Raw genomic sequence first — 27,491 nt, 5'->3', positions numbered from 1 at the left:
GGAGAGAGGAAGAAGGGGAGACAGAAGGTCATGGGAAATGAAGACAGAGTAAAGGAAAAACATCTGTGCATCATGAAACGACCACGTTCCTACCATGTTAAATACAAGTTTTCTGAGAAACTCAAGAAGGTTGGAGGTCAGAACACATAACGGACACAGGAATCCCACATATTCAGTTTCACCACTGACCCTGGAAGCAGGTGCTCCTTCACTAGAGGGGGTTTCCTGGGGCTCTGCTACCAAGGGCAGGGCAAAGAAGGGACTTCTCTAGGGTTTGGGCCTCCTAAATGTCAACAGGAAGAACAATGTACTGTAAGCAGGAGAAGAAGCTGGAGAGACCACCTCTGTGTCAAAAGGTCTGTAATCTCACAGCACCCTGTTCCTCTACAGGGCAGCCTGTACTTACAGATTGATTTTCCAGCTACCCCCTCTCCTGAAAGTTGACGAGAGGAAGAATACCCAAGGTTCACAATGTCCTTAATCAATTTAAACCACCACCTATCTGTTTAAAAAACCCTTTTAAAAACATTTTTTAACCTTTTCCACACTATAAATTGCATATAATTCCACTATGTAACAAGTTTCAACAAAAACTTGCCCCCAAAACTGGGCAAGTGGACAAACTTTGGATTAAGTCAACATGATGGCACAGATTTTTTTGTACACCTGACATTGTGGGGTTTCACTGTTGTTTCTGTTGGATTTTTGGTCATCTGGACAGAAAATCACCTTTAGAACACTCTCTTGCTGTCCCAACACCAGGTAATGAAACCAGCAGATGGGCTGGGGCCAGCCCGACATACCACAACTGCTAGCCTGGGAGCCATGTGCCCATAGAGCCTGCCCTGGGGCAGGGCCTCAGACTGGGCTCTGGTTTCCACCCGCCACCCGGCTCCCTGTGCCATGAGCTTTTGGTCCAAAGTAGTTGCTCTTTCTTGAATCTGAGGAAGGAAATACAGGTTATGAATACCAAGAACACCTTATATTTCCCCATTACTGTGACCCTAGAAGGTCATCCAAATCATTAATCCATTCTTCTGAAGTCCTGTTTTTCAGCAGGGAGTCAATCAGGTCAGTATCCCCAGCCATGCTGGACAGCCCACTGTTGCCTGGCTGCCCGCTGTAGGCAAAGGGCAGCTCCGGGCCCGCAGTCCGCACTGGGTAGCCCTGGGCACAGTGCAGCCCCGCCCTGCCCCCCATCTGTGGGGCTGGGCTCTGGTTGAAGGCCCCCAGCTCAGGCACAGCCGGACTCAGTCCTGGTAGGACCTGCTGTGGGGGTCCCTGTGGAGGTGGTGGCGCAGGTGCACTGGTCCTCTGCTGTGTGTTCACGGAGGGCAGCATGGAGCCTGCTGCAGCTGCTGAGCTCATAGGGGCCATAGGTCTGCTGGGCATAGCCTGGGTGAACTGTGGGCTGGACATTTTCAGGTGGGCCTGCTGCATGTGGAAATTGGAGGCTGCAGTGAAGGGGCTTACGCTGGGGCTCCCTTGGGGCTGACCACTCAAGTTTGGCATTCCCTGATGTTGCCACGAGGGATTCTGGCTTCCCATGGCTGCTGAAACTCTTGGGACCTGTGCCTTAGTTAGAGTAGAGTTCAGGGTACCCTTACCATGCTGCTGAGAGAGGCCAGAGCTCCCCAGAGAGTTCTGCCCATAGGCAGCCGAGACTGAGGTGTTCTGGCTCACATTGGCCTGCCGTGGAATGTGGGTGTGTCCATTGGTGGCCTGGGTGGGGGGCTGGGCAACCATTTGTGTTATGCTCGAGGTCATGCCATAGATACTGCTCTGAGAGCCAGCAAACTGAGTCATACCCCGATCTTGCTGGCCTGAGCTGGAGGGCAGAGAAGAAACCGCACTGTGACCAGGGCCCATTGGCATGAGATTCCCAGTTGGAGGGAATGCTCGAGGACAGCTGGGGTTGGGTGGACCCAAGTTATTCATGCCAGGCACAACAGCAGAGGACCCTAGAAGCAAGAGAAAATTCTGTCAACCAATCTGGCATTTCTTGACCATGCCGGTGGTGATGCCCACAAAGCTTTGTCTCATAGTCAGTGGCACACACGGAAAAAAGAGCCGGGAATGGAATGAAGTAAGGCCTAGAACTATGACAGGGCTTAGACAACAAAGGAGGGTGAACCCTCTAGGAGGGAAAGCCAGTGGATCCATTCATTCACTTTTCAAACACCCAGCAAATCTTTGTTCCATGGTGGGCCCTATGCTTGGCACTGGGGATCTACAATTGGGATGTAGAAGTTTCTATATGGTGCAATGAAGGTCATAAAAGGCTTCACAGCAGCTATGGGAACAGCAAGGACCAGAGGATGAATGCCCTGGAAGATCTGGAGAAGGCGTCATAGTAATGGTGACAAATACAATGGGTTTTAAAAGAGTGTAAGTTTAGCAATTAAGCATTTTGGAGAAAAAGAGCATTGTTAGCAGAGAAAAGAGTGTATCAAAGGCAGAGAGATATGGATAGGCCATCTGTGTGGGGAACCTGAAGAGGCTGGCTAGAGTGTGGGGATAGAGTCCAGTTGGTTAGACATAAAGCCAGAGGGAGACTTGAGGCCGGATTTGGAAAAGCTTTGGATGCTGTGCTCAAGAACAAGGCAGTTAAGCCACAGTAACTGCACAGGGACTGTGGCTCAGATTCTACTCAGAGGAGGCTATCAGAGTCACACACAGATGAGGGGGCATATAAAATGTGGTAGCAGGGCATGAAAGAAGAGGGAAAATGTGAAGACACTTCCCTAGATCCTACAGTTTATACGTGAGAATGAAAGGATGAATTCACCAGATATTTACTGAGAACCTACTCTGTGGCAGGTGTTGCTGGAAGACAGTGTGGAATGAGACAGAGAGGGGCCTTGTCCCCAGGGAACTTGCTGTCTAGGGCTTCCGGGTTTAGCAGTGGATGAATGATGACACCATTAACTGAGATCAGGTTTTGTGGGCAGGAGAGTAATTGTTCTGGCATTGGCCATAACTGAGTACTTTGTTTCTCATCCTCCCTCCCTTTCTCCACTAGCCCCTAAAATAAAACTTGGGTGGAAGAAGAGAAGAGAGCTAAAGCAACCTATTTCATTCTCATTAACACCACACAACAATGTTTGATGAGACTAAAGTAGGAATCAGGGCCCAGGCTGAGGCTTTTGAGCTGCCTACAGACTTCAATGCCCACATGTTCCCAATTAGTGTACATATAAACCTCCACCCAGTCTCCTCAAGGACACACAGCTGAGGGTCAGTCTCTATGGGACACTTGATAGTAAGGGTTATCCCCTAAAGAAAGAGAAGTTTCTAAGCTCTTCCAAGATAAGCTAGGAGGGCAAGTAAAGACCAGGTTTACTGTACATAACAACTTAGATCTCTATTCATTTCTACAGCAACAGCCCCAGCAAGGGCAGTCTAGTTCCCTTGGAACACCTGAGACCACAACATACTTCCTGCCTTTTCTGGCCAACCACCCATGGCTGATGCTGCCGTCTGTGACACCACAGTGAGCAGACAGGAAGAAAGAAAAGCTGCAAAAGGCAGGCAAGTGCATTGTCTCTCGTTATCTGGAAAACAAGAGAGGATTGTTTTTTGAAGACATATAACGGAAGAAGCAAAGAACTTTTTAAAGAATTACAGAAGCCATTTCCTGCTGATAAGATGTTTTTTGACTACAAATGATTCTGCTTCAAAAGACTACATAGCCAGGGACCCAGCACAAGGATTTCTCCTGGTAAGCCTCTTCGACTCTCTGCTCTGAGTGCTTGCTGCAGGGTAAACAGAAAGCCAGACTGGTAAACAGACTCAAGTTCACATGCACAATTAGACCCGTGTGGCACCTAGCATGAATTTAGAGAGAATAGGAGTTCAGTTAGCAATGAACGACTGACAGCAAGCTGAAAAGGATGACTGGCAGATCCAGTACCTGTACCCCCTTCCCCACTCCATTTTCCCCACACTTCTTTACCTGTGAACTGTCCGACCTGTTGTGAGTAGGTGTTTTGTGTAGGATCTTGGTACTGAGGTGGTGGGCGAGTCAGATGGCGCTGAAATTGCTGCTTCTCCTAGGAAAAGCCAAAAACAACAAAAACCACATAAAACAAAGAAAACAGAGTTAAGTCAGGGAAAAGTAAATTGTCCAAGTTTGTTCCTCACACAAAGGCTTCTGTGGCAATAATGCTAATAACCAAATTTAGAGTTTTATTTTTTTTAATTGTGGTGAAAATACACGTAACAAAACGTAACCCACTGCAAGAATTTCTGCATGTACAATTCAGTGACCTAACTATATTCTTCAAGTTGTGTAACCATTCTCACTCTTTTTCCAAATCATTCTACCACCAGTAACATGAACTCAATGACCCCTACACAAAACTCTTGCTTTCCCCCTCCTCCCTCTAGCTCTTTGGTTTCTATGTATTTGCTTATTTCATGTGAGATCATACAGTATTTGTCCTTTTGCAACTGACTTATTTCACTCAGCATGATGCTTCCAAGGTTCAGCCAAGCCACAATATGGCATGCATATTGTGGCATACATCAGGACTTCATTCCTCTTTATGGCTGAGTAATATTCCACTGTGCGTTTATCTTATTTATCCATTAATCTGCTGATGAACACTGCAGTTGTTTCCACCTTTTTGCTACTGTGAAAAGTGCTCCAGTGAACTCACTTTGGGGATTCTTAATTAATAGTATGACACAGAAGAATGGGGCAGATTTAAGGAGCAATTAATTAAAAAATAGAGGGCAGATCAGGAAATGCAAATAAAAGCCATAACAACATACCATTTCATACCTGCTAGAATAAAAAAGACAGAAAATAACAAGCATTGGGGAGGATGTGAAGAAATTGGAACTTCATACTCTTTGCTTTTGAGAATATAAAAGGGTACATTCACTGTGAAGTTCCTTAAAAGAACTTTGTGGCAGTTCTTCAACGGTTAAACATAAGAATGCTGGCAAAACTTGGTATCTATGCAGAAACCGGAATCATATCTCTCACCATATAAAAAAACGAACTCAAAATGGATCAAACACCTATATATAAAGACCATCAAAGAAAAAATGGGGATGAATTTAGGGACTCTAATACATGGCATAATCACACTATTGAACATAACTAAAAACACACCAACATTAGAAGACAAAACAGATGACTGGGACTTCCTAGAAATTAGACACTTAAGTCTATCAAAAGTTTCACCAAAATAATAAAAAGAAAATCCAGACTGGGAAAAACTTTTTGGCAACAACATATCAGACAAAGAGCTACTCTTGACAATTTACAGAAAACTACAACACCTTAACAAAAAGATAAGTCAATTGAAAAATGGGCAGAGGACATGAACATATTCTTCATCACTGAAGACATTCACGTAGCTAACGAGTACATAAAGAAATGCTTGTGATCACTAGCCATTCCACTGTCATCAAGTCAATTCCAATTCACAAGGACTCTATAGGGCAGCATAGAATTGCCCCCATTGGGTTTCCAAGGCTGTAAATCTTTACAGAAGCAGGTTGCCCCATCTTTCTTCTGCGGAGAAGCTGGTTGGTTCAAACTGCCTACCTTCTGGTCAGCAGCTGAATGCTGTAACCATTATGCCACTAGAGCACCTCATTAGCCATTAGAGAGATGCAAACCAAAACAATAAGTTATCATCTTATGCCAGCACTAATAGCAAAGTTCAAAACAGAAAACAGCAAATACTGAGGAGGTTGTGGAAAGATTGGAAGCCTCATAAACTGATGGTGAGACTACAATGGAGCAACCACTGTGGAAAACGGTATGGCACTTCCTTAAAAAGGTGAAAACAGAAATACCATATGATCCAGCAATCCCCCTACAAGGTATCTATCCTAGAGAAATAGAAGCCATGACTCAAAGAGATAGCACACCCATGTTCATTGCACCATTATCCACAATACCGAAAAGATGGAAATAACCTGAGCGTCCATCAATGGATAAAAGGATAAACAAACTATGGTACACACATAAAGGAATACTATGCAATGTTAAAGAACAATGATGAATCTGCAAAATATCTCATAAACATGGATGAACCCAGAGGACATTATGCTGAGTGAAATTAGTAAATCACAAAAGGACAAATATTGGAGACTACTACTATAAAAAGTCAAGAAAAGGGTTTCGTAGAAAAAGAAATGTTCTTTGATAGTTACCAGGGGTGACAGAGGAAGGGAGGGCAAACCATTAACTAGAAGGCAGACACATATAACTTGGGTGAAAGGGAAGGCAACAGAAAAGAAGAGAGAGAAATAGGTAAATAAAGATCTCAGCCTAGAAAACCCAATGGAGCAGTTCTGCTCTGTCACATGTGGTCACTATGAGTTGAACCTGATTCATTTGATGGCACCCAACAAATATAAATATGTAAATATTATACACACACACACACACACACACAAATTTTAAAACAAGTTTAAGAGTCCCATATGACAAAACCTTGTACACGAATATTCATAGCAGCACATTCATATAACAGCCAAAAAGCAGAAACCACTCAAATGTCCATTAACTGATGAATGGATAAATAAAATGTAGTATATCCACATGATAAAGGGTTCACCAAGAAAAAGAAATGAAGTCCAGACACAAGACAGATGAACCTTGAAAGTATTTGTATAGAATGTCTAGAATAAGCCAATCTACAGAAGAGTAGATAAGTAGTTGCTAGGGGCTAGGAGGTTGGAGGGAATGCAATGACAGCTAATAGGTATAAAACTTCATTTTGGAGTGATGAAAATACTCTAAAATTTACTGTGATGATAACTGCACTTATCTGTGAATATACTAAAAATCAAGGAACTGTACACTTTAAATGGGTAAACTCTATGTCATGTGAATTATATCCCAATGACGCTATTTAAAAAAAAAAAAAAAAATCCACCCACAAAAACAAAGAATGGCAGGACTGAGGCAGTGATGTAGGCTTTAAAGTCATCCTCAATCATCTCTACACTCTGGGTAACTAGTTCTTATCTCTTAATGTAATTTGAAGTCCTGAGAATTTTATCTTTAACCTTTAGTGTCTACAGGTAAACTGTAAGACTGGGAGAAGCTTATCTGTCCAGATTGTAGAAATGTAGAACTTTTTAACTCTATTTCACTTTCTTGCTTATAATAAACTCTCCACATGTACAACAAAGCTGGATTCCACAGCAAAACAAGTAAGTGACCTCAGTTGTTTGAAAACTGCCCAAGGGACATGGAAACATTCCTAAGTACAATTTTAGCTACACATTCTGCCATCATTAATCCCCACTAAGTGATACAAAGCAGCTCTTGACATAGACCTCTGATATATGAGAAAAACCATGCTCCTGGAACAGGATTTATAATGCATGCAGATCAGGGCAAATGCACAGGACCAGTAGGCAGGCTTGCAGGCACTGCCATGACTTAGGATGCAGGCCAAGGTGGCAGGGGCTCTTCCCCTTTTCTTCTTACCTGTTCTGCTAGAAGGTGGTGTTGCCTTTGTAAGAACTGCTGCTGTTGCAAGTGCTTTTGCTGCTGCTCCCTCTGTTTCTGTTGGTCCAAAATCAACTGATGCTGCTTCATTACTGCTGCCTGCTGCTGGCTACTGAGATAGGGAGCGCTGTTGTGAGTGCTGCTCACAGACACAGCAGGTGGCTGGGTCCCCACACTAGTGGCCTGAGTTGGCACGGATGTGGATGTGTGAGGAACATTAGCAGGATTCTGCTCCTGTCAACACAGATAACAGCATTCTTGTATCAAGTGGGACATGGTGAAGCATATAAACTCTGACCAAACCCGTCAAGCTCCACCCAGCAAGTGTCCCATTCATGGCTCCCTCAGCCTCAACTATACTACTGAGGGCCCAGGAGGAGACTGAAAGCTAACACCAGAATAGGCAGGCACCTATCAATGAACAATCACATATACAGGATTTGCTTCCTTTGAGTCACCAGTGGAAGAGGTATGCTTTTACATTAGGCAGATTTAAGTTCCTACATTTGCACATGATTTACTGCCTGTAAATATGGATTTAGCTTGTCTGCAGGCAGATGGACCCACAGGGGAAGAACACTCTGAAGAAGGGCTCTATTTGACTGAGATATTCTGTTGGTAAGTGTGAACTTTGGGGCCCTGGCTTCAGGGTAATCCCTGAAACTGTGTCATTTGTCCATCTGTGTACAAGCATTTGTCTGGAAAGAGCCTACTTAGTTTCTGCCAGATACTCCTGCTCATAAAGTACTGAATATCAATGCAACCTTTAATGGATATTACATATTAATACATGGACCAAAAGTGAGATTCCTAGCAAAGGCCACCACAATATTATTCTAGCACCATTACTTACATTTAAAAGGGGAAATTAAAAAAGTAATTTTTATTTAAATATGCTCAAATTTTTGAACCCCTTTCCAGTTCTTATTCACTCATATTTTTAAATCTTTACAAGATTCTAATCTAATTACTACAGACAGATTCTGACATTAATTTCTTTATCCCAATCATTAGGAGCTTAAGGGATTAAAAAGTGCTTTGAAAGTTGTGGAGTGCTACTCAAATGACAGTAGTTACACCACTGTGTTCCTGTCTTTGTTAAGGCCATTTTTAATGACTGGGTAACATTTTGATGGCTAAAATAAATGGAAGCATCAACATTTATACATGCCTCCCAACAGGAGTTGCTAAACTGATCCCACTTCTTGGCCATTAAAAATAATCATGCAATAAAATCTTATATGTAACTTTCTGTTTATGTTGGATTATTTCTTTAGCTGCATTTGCAGGGGGAGAATGCGTCAGTGCTTGTGAACATTTTCAAAATACATAATGCCAAATTACTTCCCCAAAACACTATCTATACTCAAGTACACATCGTCAACCAGTATATGAATGTGTCCATTTCCTCATGGTATTTATAGCGTTTTTTTTTTTTTTTTTTAAATTTTTAAAATTGTAGCTTGTACCACAAGTATACAAACATATACACAATACATCTGCAGGCTTATTTACAGAAGTGAAAAACAGAAGACAAACCTAAACTGCCATCAATGTGTGGCTATGGTACACTTACAACTGAATACTCCATAACTGTTAAAAAGAATTGAAGGGTCTTTGCCTGAAGATGTGGAATATAGCCCATGGTACACTCGGGAGTGAGAAAGACCAAAAACCAGAAAACCAAACTCATTGCTGTTGAGTCAGATCTGACTCTTAGCGACCGCTCCTTGGGTTGCCAAGGCGGTATCACTACGTAAGTAGATTGCCCAATCTTCCTTCCGAGGAGTGGCTGGTGGGTTTGAACCACCAGCCTTCTGGTCAGCAGTCAAATGCCTTAGGCACTACGCTACCAGAGCTCCTATGAAAGACCAAGTTGTACTCCATTCCATCTCCCGAGGAAGTCAGGGGAAAACACTCCATGGTTGTTTACACTGTAAGTCCTAGCCCAGGAAAGGGACTATTTAAAAATATTTGAACATGAGCAGAAATGCAAATAATGATCATGATAATTAGTAACTAGTTTGGCCATTTTCTACCATATGGAGCCAAATAACTCTGCCAGCTTGTGTGACACTCCTAAATAACTAGAAAGCTGAGATGTGTAGCTTAGAAGCAGCACATGCCTGAAATGTTATCAGCTTGCTAAACACTAAGGGATTTTTAACACAGATACACAAAAAAGAGGTAAAAGAGTAAAACCTCTAAGAAGCACATTAAACGTGGCCTCTATCTGTAAAGAACAGATAACTCCATTCAAACTATGACATCAAAGAGATGCCAGACAATATATTCCTATAGTTAAACTCAAGTTAAACTAGGGACTTTTACCATATTTTTGTTCATTAAGAATCAACCCTGGTTTGTTTTATAAATTAAATTTTCACTCTCGGGCTAAAGGCCAACAGCAACCGCTCACTCTCTCCCTCTTCTTCCACAACTACCTGAGACCCTTCCACTTTAGCTCTTAGCCTCATTTATATATTTGCTGTGTGTAACAGAAAGTGAAGCTACCTATTTAGAAGCTACCTATTTACCTGGGTAGGTGGAACCAGGGACCTGAAGGGCATGTTTCCTGGCTTTGGTTTCATAAGAAACAAGGGATTCTGCTCGCTGTTCAGGTGAGACAGCTGCTGGGGCAGATAAGCCAGCATAGCTGCCTTGCTCTGGCCAGGACCAGGGCTTCCTTGCCCACAGTCCACTTTGTAATGGGAAAGGGGTTTTGTATTCCCATAGTCCAGCACAGGGCCTTGGCTATTCACGGAGTTCTGACTTAAGTTACTTGGTGGTTGGTGATTCAGCAGGTTCACGTGGCTGGGCTGGAGGTAGGGGCCTCCAGGGCGAGGGGAGCTCTTGTTCACACTGGGCATCATAAGCAGTTTGGAGTTACTGAAATCTTGCTGGTAGCTGGGAGGGCTGGCAGACTTCTCCATGGGATAAGGAACATCTAAGGGACTGTGTGAGGGCCCTGTCTGCTGCCACGTGGATATCTGGCCTGGGGTTGGGGCCGGGGCAACCTGCTGTGGGTTCTGAAGCATCTGCTCACGCTTCTGCTTGGCAGCAATCTGTTGGAGCTGGTGGGCAGACGATAGCTCTGCACCCCCTCCCGTACCCTGGCTGGGAAGTACCACACTGGAGAGGGCTCTCTGTGCATTCTGGGTCTGGGATGATGCCGGCATCAGATTTGCACTGGGATTTTCCACCCCAGGCTGACCAGAAGTGTGGAACATGGTCTGAGAAGACCCAAGGCTGGGGGAAGCTGTGCTCACAGGGGCAGATGAAGGCCCCATGAAGGTCTGTCCTGCAGACCCAGCTCTCACTTGTGGAGAGCCTAACTGTTCTTGCTCAAAGGCTGCTGGGGAGAATTCTGTCTTAATATTAATGTCCTGTGCCAAGGGGGTCTGTGTGTTAGAACTCAAAGACTCGGGGTCCTTCTTCTCTTCAAAGTCCTCATTGAAGAGATCCTTCATGTCTTCATCAGGCACTGACCGGTTCAGCTCCTCAATGAGCTCCTTCCACTCCTGTTCATTCAGATTCAGGTCAGGCATGAGGTTGCTTTGTGATATGGAGCCCCCAGCCCCAGCAATCATGCAGGGAAGGTCATCAACAGGCTCCTGCTTTAGCTCTTTGTTCAAGCTCATAGGGAAGGACTCAGTGGCATTACTGCCTCCGTTCAAGTGAAGGCTCGAGTCAGCCAGACACTTTTTGTTGACAGAGTCAAGGGCCAGGGAGTGCTTTCCACTGGGCTGGAGGGCATCTCCACCAGGAGGCTTGTCATGCTGCCCCCGGGGAGAGGTTGGAGGCAGGCCATTGGCAGAGACAGCCACTACCAGAGGGCCTTCTCTGCGTGTCTTCTTATGCCCAGTAAAGAGGTCTCCATAGCCATTCTGCTGATCACCATTCTGAGGGGAGGTAGCACTATCAAGATTCCTCTTCACCGTATCATGTAGATGCTGAAAAACATTAAAAAGAGTGACTAACCATGAGACAATGTATATGTGAACTGCTGTATGGAAAGTGAATTTGCTCTGTAAATTTTCACCCAAATCACAATTGGAAAAAAAAAAAAAAGTGATTTATGCATGCAACATCATGTATCAAGTCCCCTCTGCTAACAACATTACCTTAAATCAGGAGTCTGTATCTTTGGAGTCCTTGCCTGTTTTCATCCCTTAGTCCTGAGTACACTTCCATTTTCCCTTGCAGCTTTACCACTCCCTTACTCAAGTTCCTATGGCCTCCTCTACCCCTTCTGTATCAGGTGGCCAGTCACAGTCAGGATGTTTATTTAGCTCAGCAACGGGAAGGTAATCCCATTCAAACTAGTGAATCAGTGCTTGAACTTTGATATGCCCCAGAAAGGAGGCATTCTCCCTTTGCAGGACATTACCCTGTGGCTACCTGGTAGATATCTTGCCTGAGGGAACTGCCCAACAATGGAGTCAATGAAGAAAGAAAAAGAACCAAAGGATACACATACATTTTGAGGACATTATCTGAGTCCTAGATCTAGCTGTGCATGAGATCAGCCGAACGTCTGGACTTTTCACTTATGTGAATCAATAAATTCATTTTCATAGTTAAGCCTGACTACTCTATCTTGCAGGTCATACTGCATGCTGATCACAAGTAATGCATCTCCATATTTTGACAGAGACTAGTTTTCATGCCCCTCCCAACTCTTTTAGGCTCCCTTGCCTGAGCCCATCCCATCTTTTCTTCCTGAGCCTTTCAGCTCTTACCCTTATGCCATATCCCCAGCTCCTGAGCATCTCCCAACACCCTGCTTCTGCCACATGCCTGCTTACAGTCACTCACTCTCACAAGCTTACCACTTCGTATCAAGACAGTAATTGTACACACAATCCCATCTGGCCTGGTACTGCTATTCTCTACTTCTCCAGTTTTCTCCTCAAGTAGATTCATTCAATTAACCTTCTTAAGAGTCCACCTTGTTTCAATATAATCCACCACATCAATAAAGCAAAAGAAATCTCAATTGATGCAAAAAACTCATTTGATAAAATCCAACACCGATTCCTAATAAGAACTCAGCAAAACGGGAGAAGGGAAATTCCTCATCATAAAAACGACCATTCATACAAACCCAAAGCCAACATTATGCTAAATGGAGACAGACTGAAAGGACTGAGGAGGGTGAAAGCATTCCCTTAAGAATGGGAACCAGAAAAGGATACTCTTTATTACTACTCTTATTTAACATTGTATGGGAGTTCTGGTGGCACAGTACCTAAGGCATTTGACTGATAACAGAAGCCTGGTGGTTCAAACCCACCAGCCACTCCTCAGAAGGAAGACTGGGTAATCTACTTCCATAGAAATACTGCCTCAGAAACCCAAGGAGGAGTCGCTATGAGTTGGGACCGACTTGACAGCAGTGAATTTGATTTGGGTTATATTTTGGAGGTCCTAGCTAGAGCAAAAAGGCAAGAAAGGGAAATAAAGGGTATTCAGAATAGTAAGGAAGTTCTATTCACAGATGATATGATACTACACATAGAAAATCCCAAAGATTCTATAAGAAAGCTACTGAAACTAATAGAAGGATTCAGCAAAGTAGCAGGACACAAAATCAATGTACAAAAACCAGTGAGATTCCTCTACATCAACAAAGACAACTTAGAAAAGGAAACCAGGAAAACAATATTAATTACAATAATCCCCCGAAAGATAAAATACTAACCAGATTTACTTACAGAAATAAATCTAACTAGGGATGTAAAAGACTATACAAAGAAAACTGTGAAACATTACTCTAAGAAACCAAAATAGACCTACATAAATGTAAAAACATACCATGTTCATGGACAGGAAGAATTAACACTGTAAAAATGTCAATATCCAAAATGATCTACAGATATAATGCAATCCCAATCCAAATTCCAACAGCATTCTTTTATGAGATAGAACATCATCAACTTTATATGGAAAGAGGATCCAGATAAATAAAGCATTACTGAAGATCAAGAACAAAGTAGGGGGACTCACGCTACTGAATCTCAGAACCTACTACACAGCTGTGGTAGTCAAAAGAGCCTGGTACTGCTACAACAGACACATAGACCAAAAGAATGAACTGAGAACTAAAAATTAAATATATCCACCTATGGTCAGCTGATCTTTGACAAAGGGCCAAAATCCATTAGATGGGGAAAAGACAGCCTCTTTACCAAATGCTGCTGATAAAACTAAATGTCTATCTGCAGAAAACGAAATAGGATCCATACCTCACACCATACATAAAAACTAACTCAAAATGGATCAAAGACCTAAATATAAAACCTATGACTATAAAGATCCTGGAAGAAAAAAACAGAGACAATGCTAGGGGCCTAACAGATGGCATAAATACAAAACATAACTAAAAATGCACAAACAGCAGCAGATGAACTAGATAAATAAGACTTCCTAAAAAGTAAACACTTACGCTCATCAAAAAGAGAACCTAAAAACTGGGAAAAAGTTTTTGGCAACAACATATCCAACAATGGACTAATCGCTGAAATTTATAGAAAACTTCAAGGATATGAATGGATATTTCACCAAAGATGACATTCACGAAGTCAACAAATACAAGAAAAAATGCTTGAGATTGTTCATCATTAAAAAAAAAAAAAAAACCAACTCACTACTGTTGAGTTGGTCCCAACTCATAGTGACCCCTCCAGATTTCTGAGGCAGTATCTCTACGGAAGTAGATTGCCCAGTCTTCTTTCCAAGGAGTGGCTACTAGGTTTGAAACACCAGCCTTCTGGTTAGCAGTCAAATGCCTTAGGCACTACAAGAAATGCAAATCAAAACAATGAGATTGCATCTCGCCCAGGCAATAATAGCAGTGATCAAAAAAAAAAAAAGGAAAGCAACAAATGCTGGTGAGGGTGTGAAGAGAGTGAAACTCTCATACATTGCTGGTAGGACTGTAAAATGGTACAACCACTGCGGAAATGGGACAGTGCTTCCTTAAAATGTCAGCAACACTATACGATCCAGCAATCCCACTACTAGGTGTATATCCTAGAGAACTAAGAGCTGTGACATGGATAAATATATGCACAGCCAAGTTCAATGCAGTACTAGTCACAATAGAAAAAAGAAGGAAAGACCCTAAGGGCCCAACAATGGATGAATGGATAAATAAACTATGGAACATACACACAATGGAATACTATGCAACATTATAGAATAATGATGAATCTGGAGTGGATGAACCTGAAGTATTAGATGCTAAGTGAAACAAATTAATCACAAAAGGACAAATATTGTATGAGACCGCTACTATAAAAAGTCAAGAAAAGGTTTACACACAGAAAGAAACATTCTTTGATGTTTACTATGGATAGGAGGAGGAGAGAGGGAAAAATCACTAACTAGAGAGTTGTTGTTATGTGCTGTCGAGTCGGACCCGACTCACAGTGACCCCTCCTTGGGTTTCCGAGGCAGTATCACTACGGAAGTAGATTGCCCCATCTTCCTTCTGAGGAGTGGCTGGTGGGTTTGAATCGCCAGTCTTCTGGTTAGCAGTCAAATGCCTTAGGCACTATGCTACCAGAGTAGAGACTATTAACTTGGATGAAGGAAAAGGCAATATACAATAAAGGAGGAGGTCAGCAAAACATGACTAAGGCAAAGGAAGACACTGGGAGGTATACAAGAGTAAAAGACACCAATGGTAAATACTATTACATACACAATCCTGCAAGTAACTGTAATAACAATAATTTATGAGTGGATATATAGGTAGCTTGGAGCTCTGGCAGCATAGTGCCTAAGGCACTTGACTGCTACAACATAACAACAACACATAGGTAGCAATCTGCATTGAACTGCTTGATGTGGCCCTTGGTAGCTATCCTCCATTTTGTGATGTACTGTAAATGCTAGTCTCTATGCCTGTTTAAGGTGGCATATATCTTGAGTCCTGCCTTGCTGGAGGGTGTGACTCAAGTCACCACCCTTACCTTCCTTGAGGGTATATATGTGAATGTTCTGGGTAAGTTTTCTCTCTTGCTCTGGTTTGGTTTGTCATCATCTCACTCCTGGACTTGAGACAGCAGCCAGTCATCTGGCCTGCCGATTTGGGTTCACCAACCCCTGCAACAATGTGACGTGTTAGGGGAATTCTCCAGATCTACCCACAGACTTGGGACTTGCCAGTCTGCCAGCCTCCACCACCACATGAGCCATTTTCTTAGGAGTTTGTGTGTTCTGTGAGATGTTATAGCAAAATACAGAACCCTAAAACAGGAGGGAGATTACTAAGGGGAAGAGGAGGAGTTGATGTCAGAGATGATGGAGTTGCACAGCAGTTTGGAAAAGCTGGACATCTGGGACATCTTTAACTTCCATCTCATAGGGACTGGTCTTGTGCATATCCTTCTAAAAGAAATCATTCAAGCAGTTAGTTTTAAAATGTGGAATTTGCTGCAATAGCCCAGACTCACTGGAATATGTAGTTTTGGGGAAAAGGAGATAAACAAGAGAGTAAGAAAGCTTTGGTTTCTGGAGGGATAAAAAACACCCAAGGATTGAAGCAGCTATTTTGTGGAGATCAGTTACCCAAGGCAAAAGCTATTCATGGGATTTAGGAGAGGTGGATTTAACTCCTGAGGAATTGGCTATTTGCATGCATATAGAAATACAGAGTGATAAGGAGAGGGCTTACAGTTGCTTGGTTGCTGTTACAAGTAATAGCTGCAATGGCAGGGAAAAAGAATGTAGGGGAGGGTTGTAGCACTGAACCAAACTCAGATCCGGTCAGATTAGAGCTACAACCACTAGTCTCACGGCATACCTGGAAAAGTGAAAACTGTGTCAGAACCACAGGCAATACTCCTATGACCACTGGTTACCAGGAAGGTAGTCCAGGAAGGAACAGGCCAAACCAAGAAACTACTGAAACCAAGGAGTATAGTGTAAAAGATTTGCTTCAGTTTGTAGATTGGTATCATTAGCTTCCTGAGGGACCTTTACTAACATGAATTGTGAGAGGACTAATTTAGGGGCAGTATCTTTAGTTTTGAATGCTATAGAATGGAAGTGATGAAAAACCCACAACTCACTATGGAACAGGCACGAATGCTGGTCCAATATCCAGTTACACAGCAGGCTAATCTGTAGGGGACAGCCAGCCTGGAGGACTAGGTAAAATTTGCAGTCAGGTTTGTTTATCCTGAGAAGGGAAACTGTCCCCCTCCCCCTCTAAATATCCTGTGGAATACTCCAGAGGAAGCAGCTAATGTGCTGCTTATACAAGCCATGCTGGAATGGTGTTATGGTGATGAGGATAATCACCAAATGAATATGTCCCTCACACAGATCATGGAAGGTATGGTAATCAAGGGAGACCCTTCTACATAGGCATGCCATGTAACCTTGCTACTCCAAAACAAAGCAAAAATTCAAGAAGCCGTGTTGAGTCTGTTGCCACAGCTTCCCTGTGTGGGTCCTACAAATGCAAGAAACGTTAAGAGTGATTAATAGGAGAACAGGAAGAGGCAATGGGGAAAGAACTTACTTCAGCAGGTTGGAGATTTTTCAATGGTTACTAAGGAATGGGATGAATATAGTAGACAACAATGGAGCTGAGACAGAAGTGTTAATAATGCAGTACTAATAGGAGGCTGGGTGGACCAATGGAAACTCCTGCTGGTCCCTCAATATTAAGGAGGACTAAACAAGTCTGTTCTATTTACCCCAATTGGGAGGAATTTAATAATGGCAACACCCACCTGGGACTGGTTAAAGCAGAAGCTCAGCTAGTTGATGAAGATAGGGACTGATGAGGGGGTCAGGGTCTTCTAGTCCAGCCACAAGCAGGGGACCTGATGCCACACGCACATGTGTGGGTAAAATGGCCTGAAGGTGGGTATGTTGGTTACCTAGTGCCGCTCTGACAGAAATATACCACAAATGGGATGGCTGAACAAACAGTTTATTCTCTTACAGTTTGGAGGCTTTAAGTCCAAGTTCAAAGTGCCAGGCTCTAGGGGTTGTGTGAAAGCCCCTCAACCTGGGGCTTCAGTCTGCCTCAGCTCCTGGCCCACTGAAGCTAGAGGCATCTCTTATCTCAGGCAGCTACTGGCTGCTGAGGCTAACAAGCCCAAGGTCGACAAATAAAAAGGCACAGTCCCGATGTTACCAAACCACACTGCAGGCCATTGATTCACATCCACTGAAAGTCCCAAGATCAGCAGAGCATGGCAGACTGTTGAACTGAGGGACACGGCTATATACATGGCTCAAGTGTGCCATAAGCTAAAAACCATCCCCAAAGTTGCTTTTTATATATGAAAAGCAGTCCACATCCCTAAAGCAGCTACTCAGCTGCTTGTGGTAGATCCCACCATGGAGCTGATTGCCAGTCTCATCATGGGGAATAACTATCACTAGTTGCCCAGACACTCAACAAGGCCCAGCCAAGTTGACAAACAAACTTCACCACCACAGTGGGGAAGAGACCTTCTTGGGGTTCCTGGACCCAGAAGCCCAATGTACTGTCATCCCAAAACCTGTCAATGAAATCTTGTGGGGGCCTAAGGTTAAATTGGGGGGATATGGGGATACAACAGCTGATGGGACTAAGGTGAAAGTCTGGATGAGAACTGGAAGATTTACATAGATGTTGTAAGAAGTAGTTGCATCTCCCTAACCTGAATGTATTATTGGTATGGATATTATGTCCAATTGGAGAATTCTACTTCTACCCGATATTGTAAAACTGAAGGCGTGTAAGTATGCCCTTAGGCCAGTACTGATTGGGCATGCTAAATGGGAGCCATTAGAATTGCCCAAACCCACTCAGGTTGTTAACTTGAAACCATATAGGATACCTGGTGGACAAAAGGAAATTACTGCTTTGATTAAAGGCATGCTAAAGGCTGGAGTATTGGTGCCAACAAATTCTCTATATAATAGTCCTATCTGGCCTGTGAAAAAGACAGATGGCTCATGGAGACTACTGAGGCCTGAATAAAGTAGCACCACCAGTGGCTTCAGTTGTTCCACACCCGGTATCAACAATGTAGGAAATACAGTAGGCTAAAGGAGACTGGTACTTAGTAACTGATATTGCACATGCCTTTTTCTCCATCCCAATCTTGGAAAAGAGTCAGCTGCAGTTTGCTTTCATGTGGGAAAGCTCTCAATATACTTTCAGTGTCTTGCCACAGAGTTATTTGAATCCATCAGCTTACTATCTTGACTTGGTTAGAAGAGACTTAGACTTGGTGCAGATTTCAAGTATGGTGATACATTACACTGATGATATTATGTTAATATCAAACACAGAAGAACAGGCTGGGGCAGATTTGAAAACAGTGGTGCCCTTCATGACCAAGAGAGGTTGATTAATAAATCCAGCAAAAATCCAAATGGTGAAATTCTTGGGAATAACTTGGGCAGGAGACACCTGTGACATTCCACAGGCAACCAAGAGTAAGTTGCTGTCACTACCTACCCCCAAGACTAAGCAGAAAGCCCAGTGTTTAATTGGTCTATTTGGATTTTGGAGAACACATATTCCACATCTGGGAATATTGCTGGCTCCCAGCCATAAAACCACTCAGAAGAAAACTGCATTTGAATAGGGGTCCAAGCAACAGTAGGCTATGTCTGAATCACAGAAAGTGGTCTCATTCTCCTTGCCTTTATGCTCTTATGATCCACATTCAGACATGATTTTGGAGGTGTCTGCTACACGTGCTTCTGCAGACTGCAGCTGTTCTGGTTACCTAGTGCCGCTCCAACAGAAATATACCACAAATGGGATAGCTTTAACAAATAGGAGTTTATTCTCTTAAAAGTCTGGAGGCTTTCAGTCGGAGTTCAAAGTGCCATGTCAAGAGGCTGGGTGAAGCACCTTGACCTTGGGCTTTAGCCCTGGCTCTTGCTCATGGCCCACTGAAGCTAGAGGCTTTCTTCACTCAGGCAGCTGCCAGCTGCTGAGGATGACAAACCTAAGAATGACAAGTAAAATGGCACAGTCTTGGTATTACCAAACCATTTGACAGGCCATTGAATCAAATCCATTAAAAGTCCCAAGATCAGCATAGCATGGCAGGCTGCTGAATGAAGACCTGGCTACACGCAGGGTCCAAGCATGCCAAAAAAGCTGTAGACCATTTGCAAAGCTTCTCCTTATATACAGGAAACAGACAACATCCCTGAAACAGCTACTCAGCTACTCGTGGCAGATTCCACCATGGAGCTGATTACTAGTCTCAGGAGGAATAACTACCACCAGCTGCCCAGCCACTCAAAACCAGGCCCAGCCAAGTTGACATATAACTTTAACTACCACTGCAGCTTTTGGCAAAAAACCTGAGAATACCACCCTAGGGCGACCATTGGGATTCAGGACTAGAAAGTTTCTAGATGCTGCAGCAAGATACACACTATTTGAAAGGCAATTACTCACTTGCTATTAGGCATTGATTGAGAATGCCTCAATGAAAGAAGGACATAAAATCATGAGGCCTAAAATACCCACAATGTCTCTGGTGATATCAGAGAAATATTCTAATAAGGAAGGCAGTGCCCCAAAACAGTTCCATAATAGAACAGAAATGGTTCATAAAAGAACAAGCAGGTAGCCTCTTTTCCCATAGATCCTACACTGGAACCACCTGAGAAGCTGACAGAGTCCATTGCCACACAGACAGTGCCCTATAAACAACTTTCTGCTGACCAGCAGAAGGCTGCTTGGTTCACAGATGGCAGTTCCAGGGTCCATGGACAACATTTGATGTAGAGGGCTGCTGCATTAAGACCAGTGGACAGAAAGACCCTAAATTAAGACAGTAAGAACAAGTCAGCTCAATGGGCTGAACTGCATGCTGTCTCCCTAGCTGTCATGAAAGAATTGGGCAATGGTGAGAGCCCATATGTTTCTTTTTATGATTCATGGGCAGTGGCCAATGGCCTGGGTATACGGTCAGGAAAATGAGCAATGGAAAATTGGACTATTAAAGGGACAACCATGTGGGGCACAGACCAATAGAAAGCGTTCTGGGAATTCAGCAGGTGCATTAGAGTAGGCCATGTTGATGCCCATCAGAAGAATCCCCTCCTTGGATTGTAAGTGATTAGGATCAGCAAGTGGATGTGTTGGTATGCTCCCTTGAGATGACCAATTGGGTCCATGAAATGAATGGACATGAGGGTGCTGCAGCAACACAGAGATGGGGTGAATTCAGACACATCCCTCTTGTACCCTCTGAAGCATAAAATGCTAATAAGGACTGCAAAAAAGGCAGAAGTTACAGATGGCTATGGGGCAAATTCTCCAGAGGAAAGGCCCTGCACACAGCTGGCACTTTGATTATATAGGACCAGTGAAGCCAGTGTTTCCAGGTGGCTACACACAGGTCCTCACAGGAATAGATACTTACTCTGGACTGAGCTTTGCTTATCCCGTGATAGAAGCAAATGCCAAAAACACCATTAAAGGACTGGAACAAAAGATACTGTGCCAATTTGGGCCACCAAGTTGTATTTTCTCAGACCAAGGAACAGATTTCACAGCCCACACATAGGATGCAGTAATGGGCCAAGAAACAGCATGTTAAGTGAACATACCATGTTGCACACCATCCTCAAAGTAAGGGATCCAGAGTTGGAACAGGCAATTGAAATATTTGTTATCTAGAGGGGAGATAAAGGCATGAAGGGCTGGCTCACACACCTTTAGGAATGTGCTCACATTCAACATGAGGGGGGTGAAGGGACAGATTCCTACATTTTTCTTGGGGATCTGGGGAAGAGAGAATGGGGGAGGACATTGGTTCCATCATGTAATTCTTCTCCACATCACCTGACATTGCTTTCTTCCTACCAGAAGTTGTGACAGACCTGGGTTGGAGCTGCAGGTGCCAGAGAAAGGGGTTATCCCTAAATATCAGATTCTAACTATAACCTGTACACCAGAATTTCCAAGGGCCTTTTGAGATTCTTCTGATGGGCATCAACATGGCATACTCTAATGCACCTGCTGAATTCCCAGAGTGCTTTCCATAGATCCATGTCCCACATGGGTGTCTCCTAATAGTCCAATTTTCCATTGCTCATTTTCTTGACCACATAGCCAGGCCATTGGCCACTGCCCATGAATCAGTAAAAGCAAACATATGGGCTCTCACCTTCCCCCATCTGGCAAAACTGGGGTTGACAATGAATACTACTGTCTCACCCAGTGCCTGAGATAGGCCACTAGTGTTGTACCTGTGTAACCCTACCCAACATGTATGGGAGTGGACTGAGGGGGAAGCACTTGCTAAACTGGTCTTATTACCAGCAATATGAACTGGCACAGCAGCTGAACGCTCCCAAGGTGGGAAAGTTTGGGTAAAAATAAACAACAAATGGAAGGAAAGAGAAATAATAGATGATGAAGTAATGAATAAACAGGTTATGCAGTGGGGGAAATCTAACATTATGCTGATAGCTTAGAAAGACTCAAGGAGCTCTGGTGTTGTAGTGGATAAGGCATTTATTTGGCTGCTAACCAGAAGGTCAGCAGTTCAAACCCACCAGCTGGTCCATGGAAGGAAGATGGGACGATCTACTTCCGTAAAGATTTACAGCCTCAGAAACTTTTCAGTGGGTGTTGTTATGAGTCGGAAATGACTCAATGGAAGTGAGTTTGGTTTGAGTAAAGAGAGACTCAGAGCAAGGGGATCATCTCTCAAATTTCATCACCGGTCAGAAAAGGTGGTAAGACAAATTGTTGCAGTACTTGATCAGATCAGATGGATACCTGCAGCAGATCTGAATGGCTAGTACCTGAATAATCTCACCCTTAGGACTCTTTGCCCTACTGAAAGACTAATTGTTAATAATATTCAGACTAGTAAAATGATTGGGAGGGGCAAATTAATCCTTTTCAAGTGTTAAAGTGCCAATGGCTAGAAGAGCCAAGGGGTGGCCTGCAGTGGAGTGAATTGCGTGGTATGGTAGCCATTGCCCTCCATTTTGTGATGTATTGTAAAGTGTAGTCTCTATGCCTGTTTCTAAAACCAAAAACCAAACTCACTGCTGTCAAATCAGATCTGACTCACAGCGACCCCTCCTTGAGTTTCAGAGGTGGTATTCGCTACGGAAGTAGATTGACCAACCTTCCTTTCAAGGAGTACCTGGTGGGTTTGAACCACCAGCTTCTGGTTAGCAGTCAAATGCCTTAGGCACAATGCCACCAAAGCTCCCACCTGTTTAGGGTGGGATATATCTTGAGTCTCACCTTGCTGGAGGGTGTGACTCAAGTCACTACCCTTAGCTTCCTTGAGGGTATATATGTGAATGTTCTAGGTAAGTTTTCTCTCTTGCTCTGGGGTCCTGCGTTTAGTTTGTCATCATCTCACCCCTGAACTTGAGATAGCAGCCATCATCAGACCTGCTGATTTGAGTTTGCCAACCCCTGCAACTACCTAAGTTGGGAGAATCCTCCAGACCTACCTACAGACTAGGGGCTTGCCAGCCTGCCGGCCTCCGCCACCAGAGTGTGAGCCATTTCCCTAGGAGTCTGAGTTCTGTGAGACATTACAGAGAAATACAGAATCCTAAGACAGGAGGGAGAGTACTGAGGGAGGAGGAGGAGTTGATGTCAGAGAGATGATGGAGTGGCACAACAGTTTGGACATATGGGAGATCTTTAATCAGCCTCAAGCTGATCCTTCTAAAAGAAATTATTCAAGCAATATGCAAGATGACCAGGTACGGGATAACATATGAGAGTACACTTATGGTGGGGGGAGAGAAATGTTTGGCAAAGGCTATTTCTACAAACATATTTGTACATCCTGCAAATATATCCATGTGTATAGTAAAGGACACAGGTATGAAAAACTCCTTAGCCATAACCAAACACCTTGAGGGAGGGAGTCACTGGACTTGGGGGCTTAAGACCAAAGTCTTGGGGGATATCTAGGTTAATTGGCACAACACAGTCCACAATGACAATCAGTGTTACCCATCCTACTTTGGTGAGTAGTAACTGGGGTCTTAAAAGCTTGCAAGTGACCATCTAAGATGCAACTACTGGTCTCTCATCATCTGGAGCAAAGAAGAGTGAAGACAATCAAAGACTCAAAGAAACAATTGGTCAAAAGGACTAATGGATCACACGAACCACAGCTTCTACTAGCTTGAAAACAGAAAAACCAGATGGTGCCCAGCTACCACTATTGACCACTCTGAAAGGCAACAGAAGGACCTGGACAGTGTAGGAGAAAAATGTAGAACAAAACTCAAATCATAAAAAAAGACAAAACCAGAGATCCGGTAAGATGGTGGAATGGCAGACAGACTGCACAGACCCTCTTCAACAAAGAAAAGGGGAACCAATTAACAGAGACACAGAAGATAATCCTGGAGCCCTGGGCTTTGAAGGGAAGGATACAGAAGTGGACTAAACTCCAACCAAGAGAAGAATCTGCATGAAAACACTGAAAAAGCAGACATACGGAGCTAGAGTCTGCCAGAGATCTTGATGGCATGAACAGCTTGGATATTGCTGAGTGGTTTTAGGACCTAAGAATTAACCTAAAAATCGGCCCTGCTAGCCAGGGGCTGCACAGAGGACTACAATGGTGGCTGATGAATAAAAGGGGAAGCAGCGAAGAGGAAGGCGGGCTGAGCTGTGGACTTTTGCCTGCCTGGAAGGCGCAGCCATTTTGAATGTTAATAAGCAGTTCAACCATTTTGGATATTTAAAGCGACCGTGTTCTCCCAGTTTCCAGGGACTTAAGAATAGGCTCCACCTTCCAGGAACTACAAGGCCATTCCAGACTAGAACAACTAGAAAGGTGAGATATTCCCCTTGTTACTATTATAACCCATGCCCTCTTGGTGAATGAAGGTACGGCCATCCCTCACTCCCACCCACCTTCTGGGTCAGCAGGAATTCGATCCCAGTCTGTATGCTTAGATAGTGCCTGGGTGCCGTGTCCCACCCTGCCCAGATTTTTTTTTCCCTTTGTTTGTTTTTGTCTGTTTTAAAGTTATTTATTTATTGTTTTTCTTATTATTATTCTTTAGTCTTCTCTTCCCAGGTTCTAGTTTTCAGCTTTTTCTTTCTTCCCTGTTCCTGGTTCCCATTTTTTTTCTTTCTTATGGTTAACCCCATTCCTTGTTTCTCTCTTTGCATTTTTCTCATTTTTTGTCTTCATTATTTCCTACTCTACCTTTTTTCTTTTATTGCCCTCTCCCCAGATATTGAGGTTTGTTTTCTTTTTCTTTTTTTGGTGATGCTTCACTTACTGAGTGAGAGCCACCACTTCCTTCTCTGCCAACAGGCCAACCATAAACCACCAAGAAGAACCTGACTCACCCTGCTCTTCATAAACAGCTAGAAGAGACCTAAATACAACAATGTTAAAATGTCTCAGAGAAAACAGACCATCACAGTCCACACAAAGAATCAAGATAAAGTGGTAGAAACAAGGGAACAGGACACAGACCCAGAAAACATCCCTGAGGAAGCAGCAGCATTGGAATTCCCTAATAAGGAATTCAAAAGAATTACAGATAGCTTCAAAGAATTGAGAGACAGACCAATGAAAACACTGACAATTAAGGAAAACATAGACAAAAACCCTAGAACAATTTCAGAAGAAAATACAAGAACAAAATGACAAAATAAATGAAAAATCAGAAATGATACAAAATCTACAGATAGAAATCCAGAAGATTAATACTAAATCGTCAGAAATAGATAACACATTGAAAGAGCAAAGGAGTAGAATTAATAGAACACAGAATTAATAAGACTAAGGACAAATACCTCAATACCTCTTTGGAAAGGGATCAAGAAAAAAGATCAAAACAAAAAGAAAGCCTAAGGTTCACGTGGGATACCATCAAAAGGAATAACATATGTGTAACTGGAGTTCCAGAATAGGAAGAGAAAAAGAAAACCACTGAGAAAATTCTTTAAGATTTGCTGGAAGACAAGTTTCCTGATATGATAAAAGATTACAATATATCAATTCAGGAAGTCCAACAAACTCCAAACAGGTCAGACTCCAAAAGAAAATCACCAAGATATATCATCATCAAACTCATCAAAACCAAAGACAAAGAAAGAATCCTGAAAGCAGCATGGGAAAAACGAAAAGTTACTTACAAAGGACAACCAATAAGAGTAAGTTCTGATTTCTCAGCAGAAACCATGCAATGAGTAGGCAATGGGATGGTATATATAAAACCCCGAAAGAGAAAAATTTCCAACCAAGAATTATATACCCCGCAAAACTGTCCCTCAAATATGATGGTGAAATCAGGTGATTTCCAGATAAACAGAAATTAAGGGAATTTGTTACAACCAGACCAACCTTACAAGAGATACTAAAGGGAGTCCTTTGAGCAGAGAACCAATAATAGCAGAAAACAACCGACCATTAATACACAAGATGACATAACCCAGAAACCAACACAGCTAGGGAAGCATCCAAAGTAAAACAACTTTACAAGATTGTAAACAGGGAACCAGAGACATCAATTGGCAAATGAGGGCAACTACAAACCAAAAAGAGAGGAAAAACAGTGCAGTTATAGAACTTCTAAATGGTGAGGAAGTCAATAGACTTGCAAGATAGAATAATAGACCATTCTAAAACCCAGGGAGAAAACTATAAATCTCAGGGTAACCTCAAAGAAAAATGATAAATCTTCACATCACAATAAAAAAGAAGACAAGCACAAATATTTAGCAAATACTAAAACAATAGCAACAAAGGAAATGATAACATGATTCATAAACACAATGAGCTCAGCACAGAAAATTATATGGACCAAAGAAACGAGGAACACCATGAAAAAACACATAACAAAATGACAGCAATCAATTCATACTTGTCGATAATTAAACTGAATGTTAATGGATTAAATGCATCACTCAAGAGGCAGAGAGAGTTGCAGACTGGATAAGAAAATATAACCCATCAATATGCTATCTATAAGAGACACACCTTAGAGTAAAGACAAAAATAGACTAAAAATCAAAGGTTGTAAAAAGATTTATCAAACAAATGGCAACCAAAAAAGAGCAGGAGTGGCAATATTAATTTCTGATCAAATTGACTTTAAGACAAAAACCACCATAAGATACAAGGAAGAACTTTATATGATTAAAGGATCAATCAAACAAAGAAGATACAACCATAATAACTATCTATGGACCCAATGAAAGAGCCCCAAATACATATATCAGACTTTAAAAGAGTTGAAAGGCAAACACATGACCCCACAGTCATAGTGGGAGACTTTAATACACCACTTTCAATGAAAGCCAGAATAACTAGAAAGAAACTCAACAAACACGCAGAAGAGCTAAACAATACAATCCACCAACTTGACCTTTAGACATCTACAGAGCACTTCACCCAACAAAAGCACAACATTCTTTTCCAGTGTACATGGAGCATTCTCCAGGGTAGACCATATGTTAGGCCATAAAGGAAGCCTTAATAAATTTAAAAACATTGAATTACTGCAAAGCATCTTCTCAGATTGCAATGATATAAAATTAGAATCAACAATAGGAAGATCAACAGAAAAAAAGCAAACACATGGAAACTGAACAACATCCTTCTCAAAAACAACTGGGTAACAAAAGAAATAAAAAATGAAATTAAAAACTTTCTTGAATCACATGAGAATGAAAACACAACATACCAAAATCTCTGGGACACAGCAAAAGCAGTGATCAAAGGCCAATTTATAGCAATAAATGCAGACAATCAGAAAAGAAGAAAAAGCCAAAATCAAAACCTTAACCAAACATCTCCAACAATTAGAAAAAGAACAGCAAGAAAAGTGAAGTTGTTTTTTGGAAAAGATTAATAAAACTGACAAACCACTGGAATTTTAACAAAGGAAAAGAGGGAGAGAACACAAATAACACGAATAAGAAACAAAATGGGTGACATCACAACAGAACCAACTGAAATAAAAAGGATAATATTGGGATACTATGAAGAACTGTACTTCAACAAAT

The 27,491-nt window shown here is 42.6% G+C and overlaps 1 protein-coding gene across 1 annotated transcript in view; it reads right to left on the bottom strand.

Annotated features, from left to right (window-relative positions):
- Positions 1-993: 993 nt before the first annotated feature.
- The window catches only part of MAML1 (mastermind like transcriptional coactivator 1), a 68,704-nt gene continuing 42,206 nt past the window's right edge, over positions 994-27,491 (bottom strand). The window contains exons 2-5 of the mRNA XM_007953414.2: positions 10,021-11,436; positions 7,463-7,717; positions 3,956-4,052; positions 994-1,961 (exon numbers count right to left, since the gene is read on the bottom strand). Coding sequence (XP_007951605.1) covers positions 994-1,961; positions 3,956-4,052; positions 7,463-7,717; positions 10,021-11,436 — 2,736 coding nt within the window. The remainder of the gene's footprint in view (positions 1,962-3,955; positions 4,053-7,462; positions 7,718-10,020; positions 11,437-27,491) is intronic.

The sequence above is a fragment of the Orycteropus afer genome, unplaced genomic scaffold, assembly GCF_000298275.1.
Source record: "Orycteropus afer afer isolate SDZICR_OR568_19922 unplaced genomic scaffold, OryAfe1.0 scaffold00393, whole genome shotgun sequence".
Classification (NCBI taxonomy): Eukaryota; Metazoa; Chordata; class Mammalia; order Tubulidentata; family Orycteropodidae; genus Orycteropus; species Orycteropus afer.
Note: the sequence above shows the minus strand (reverse complement) of the source record. Positions and strands in the feature narration are given on the sequence as shown.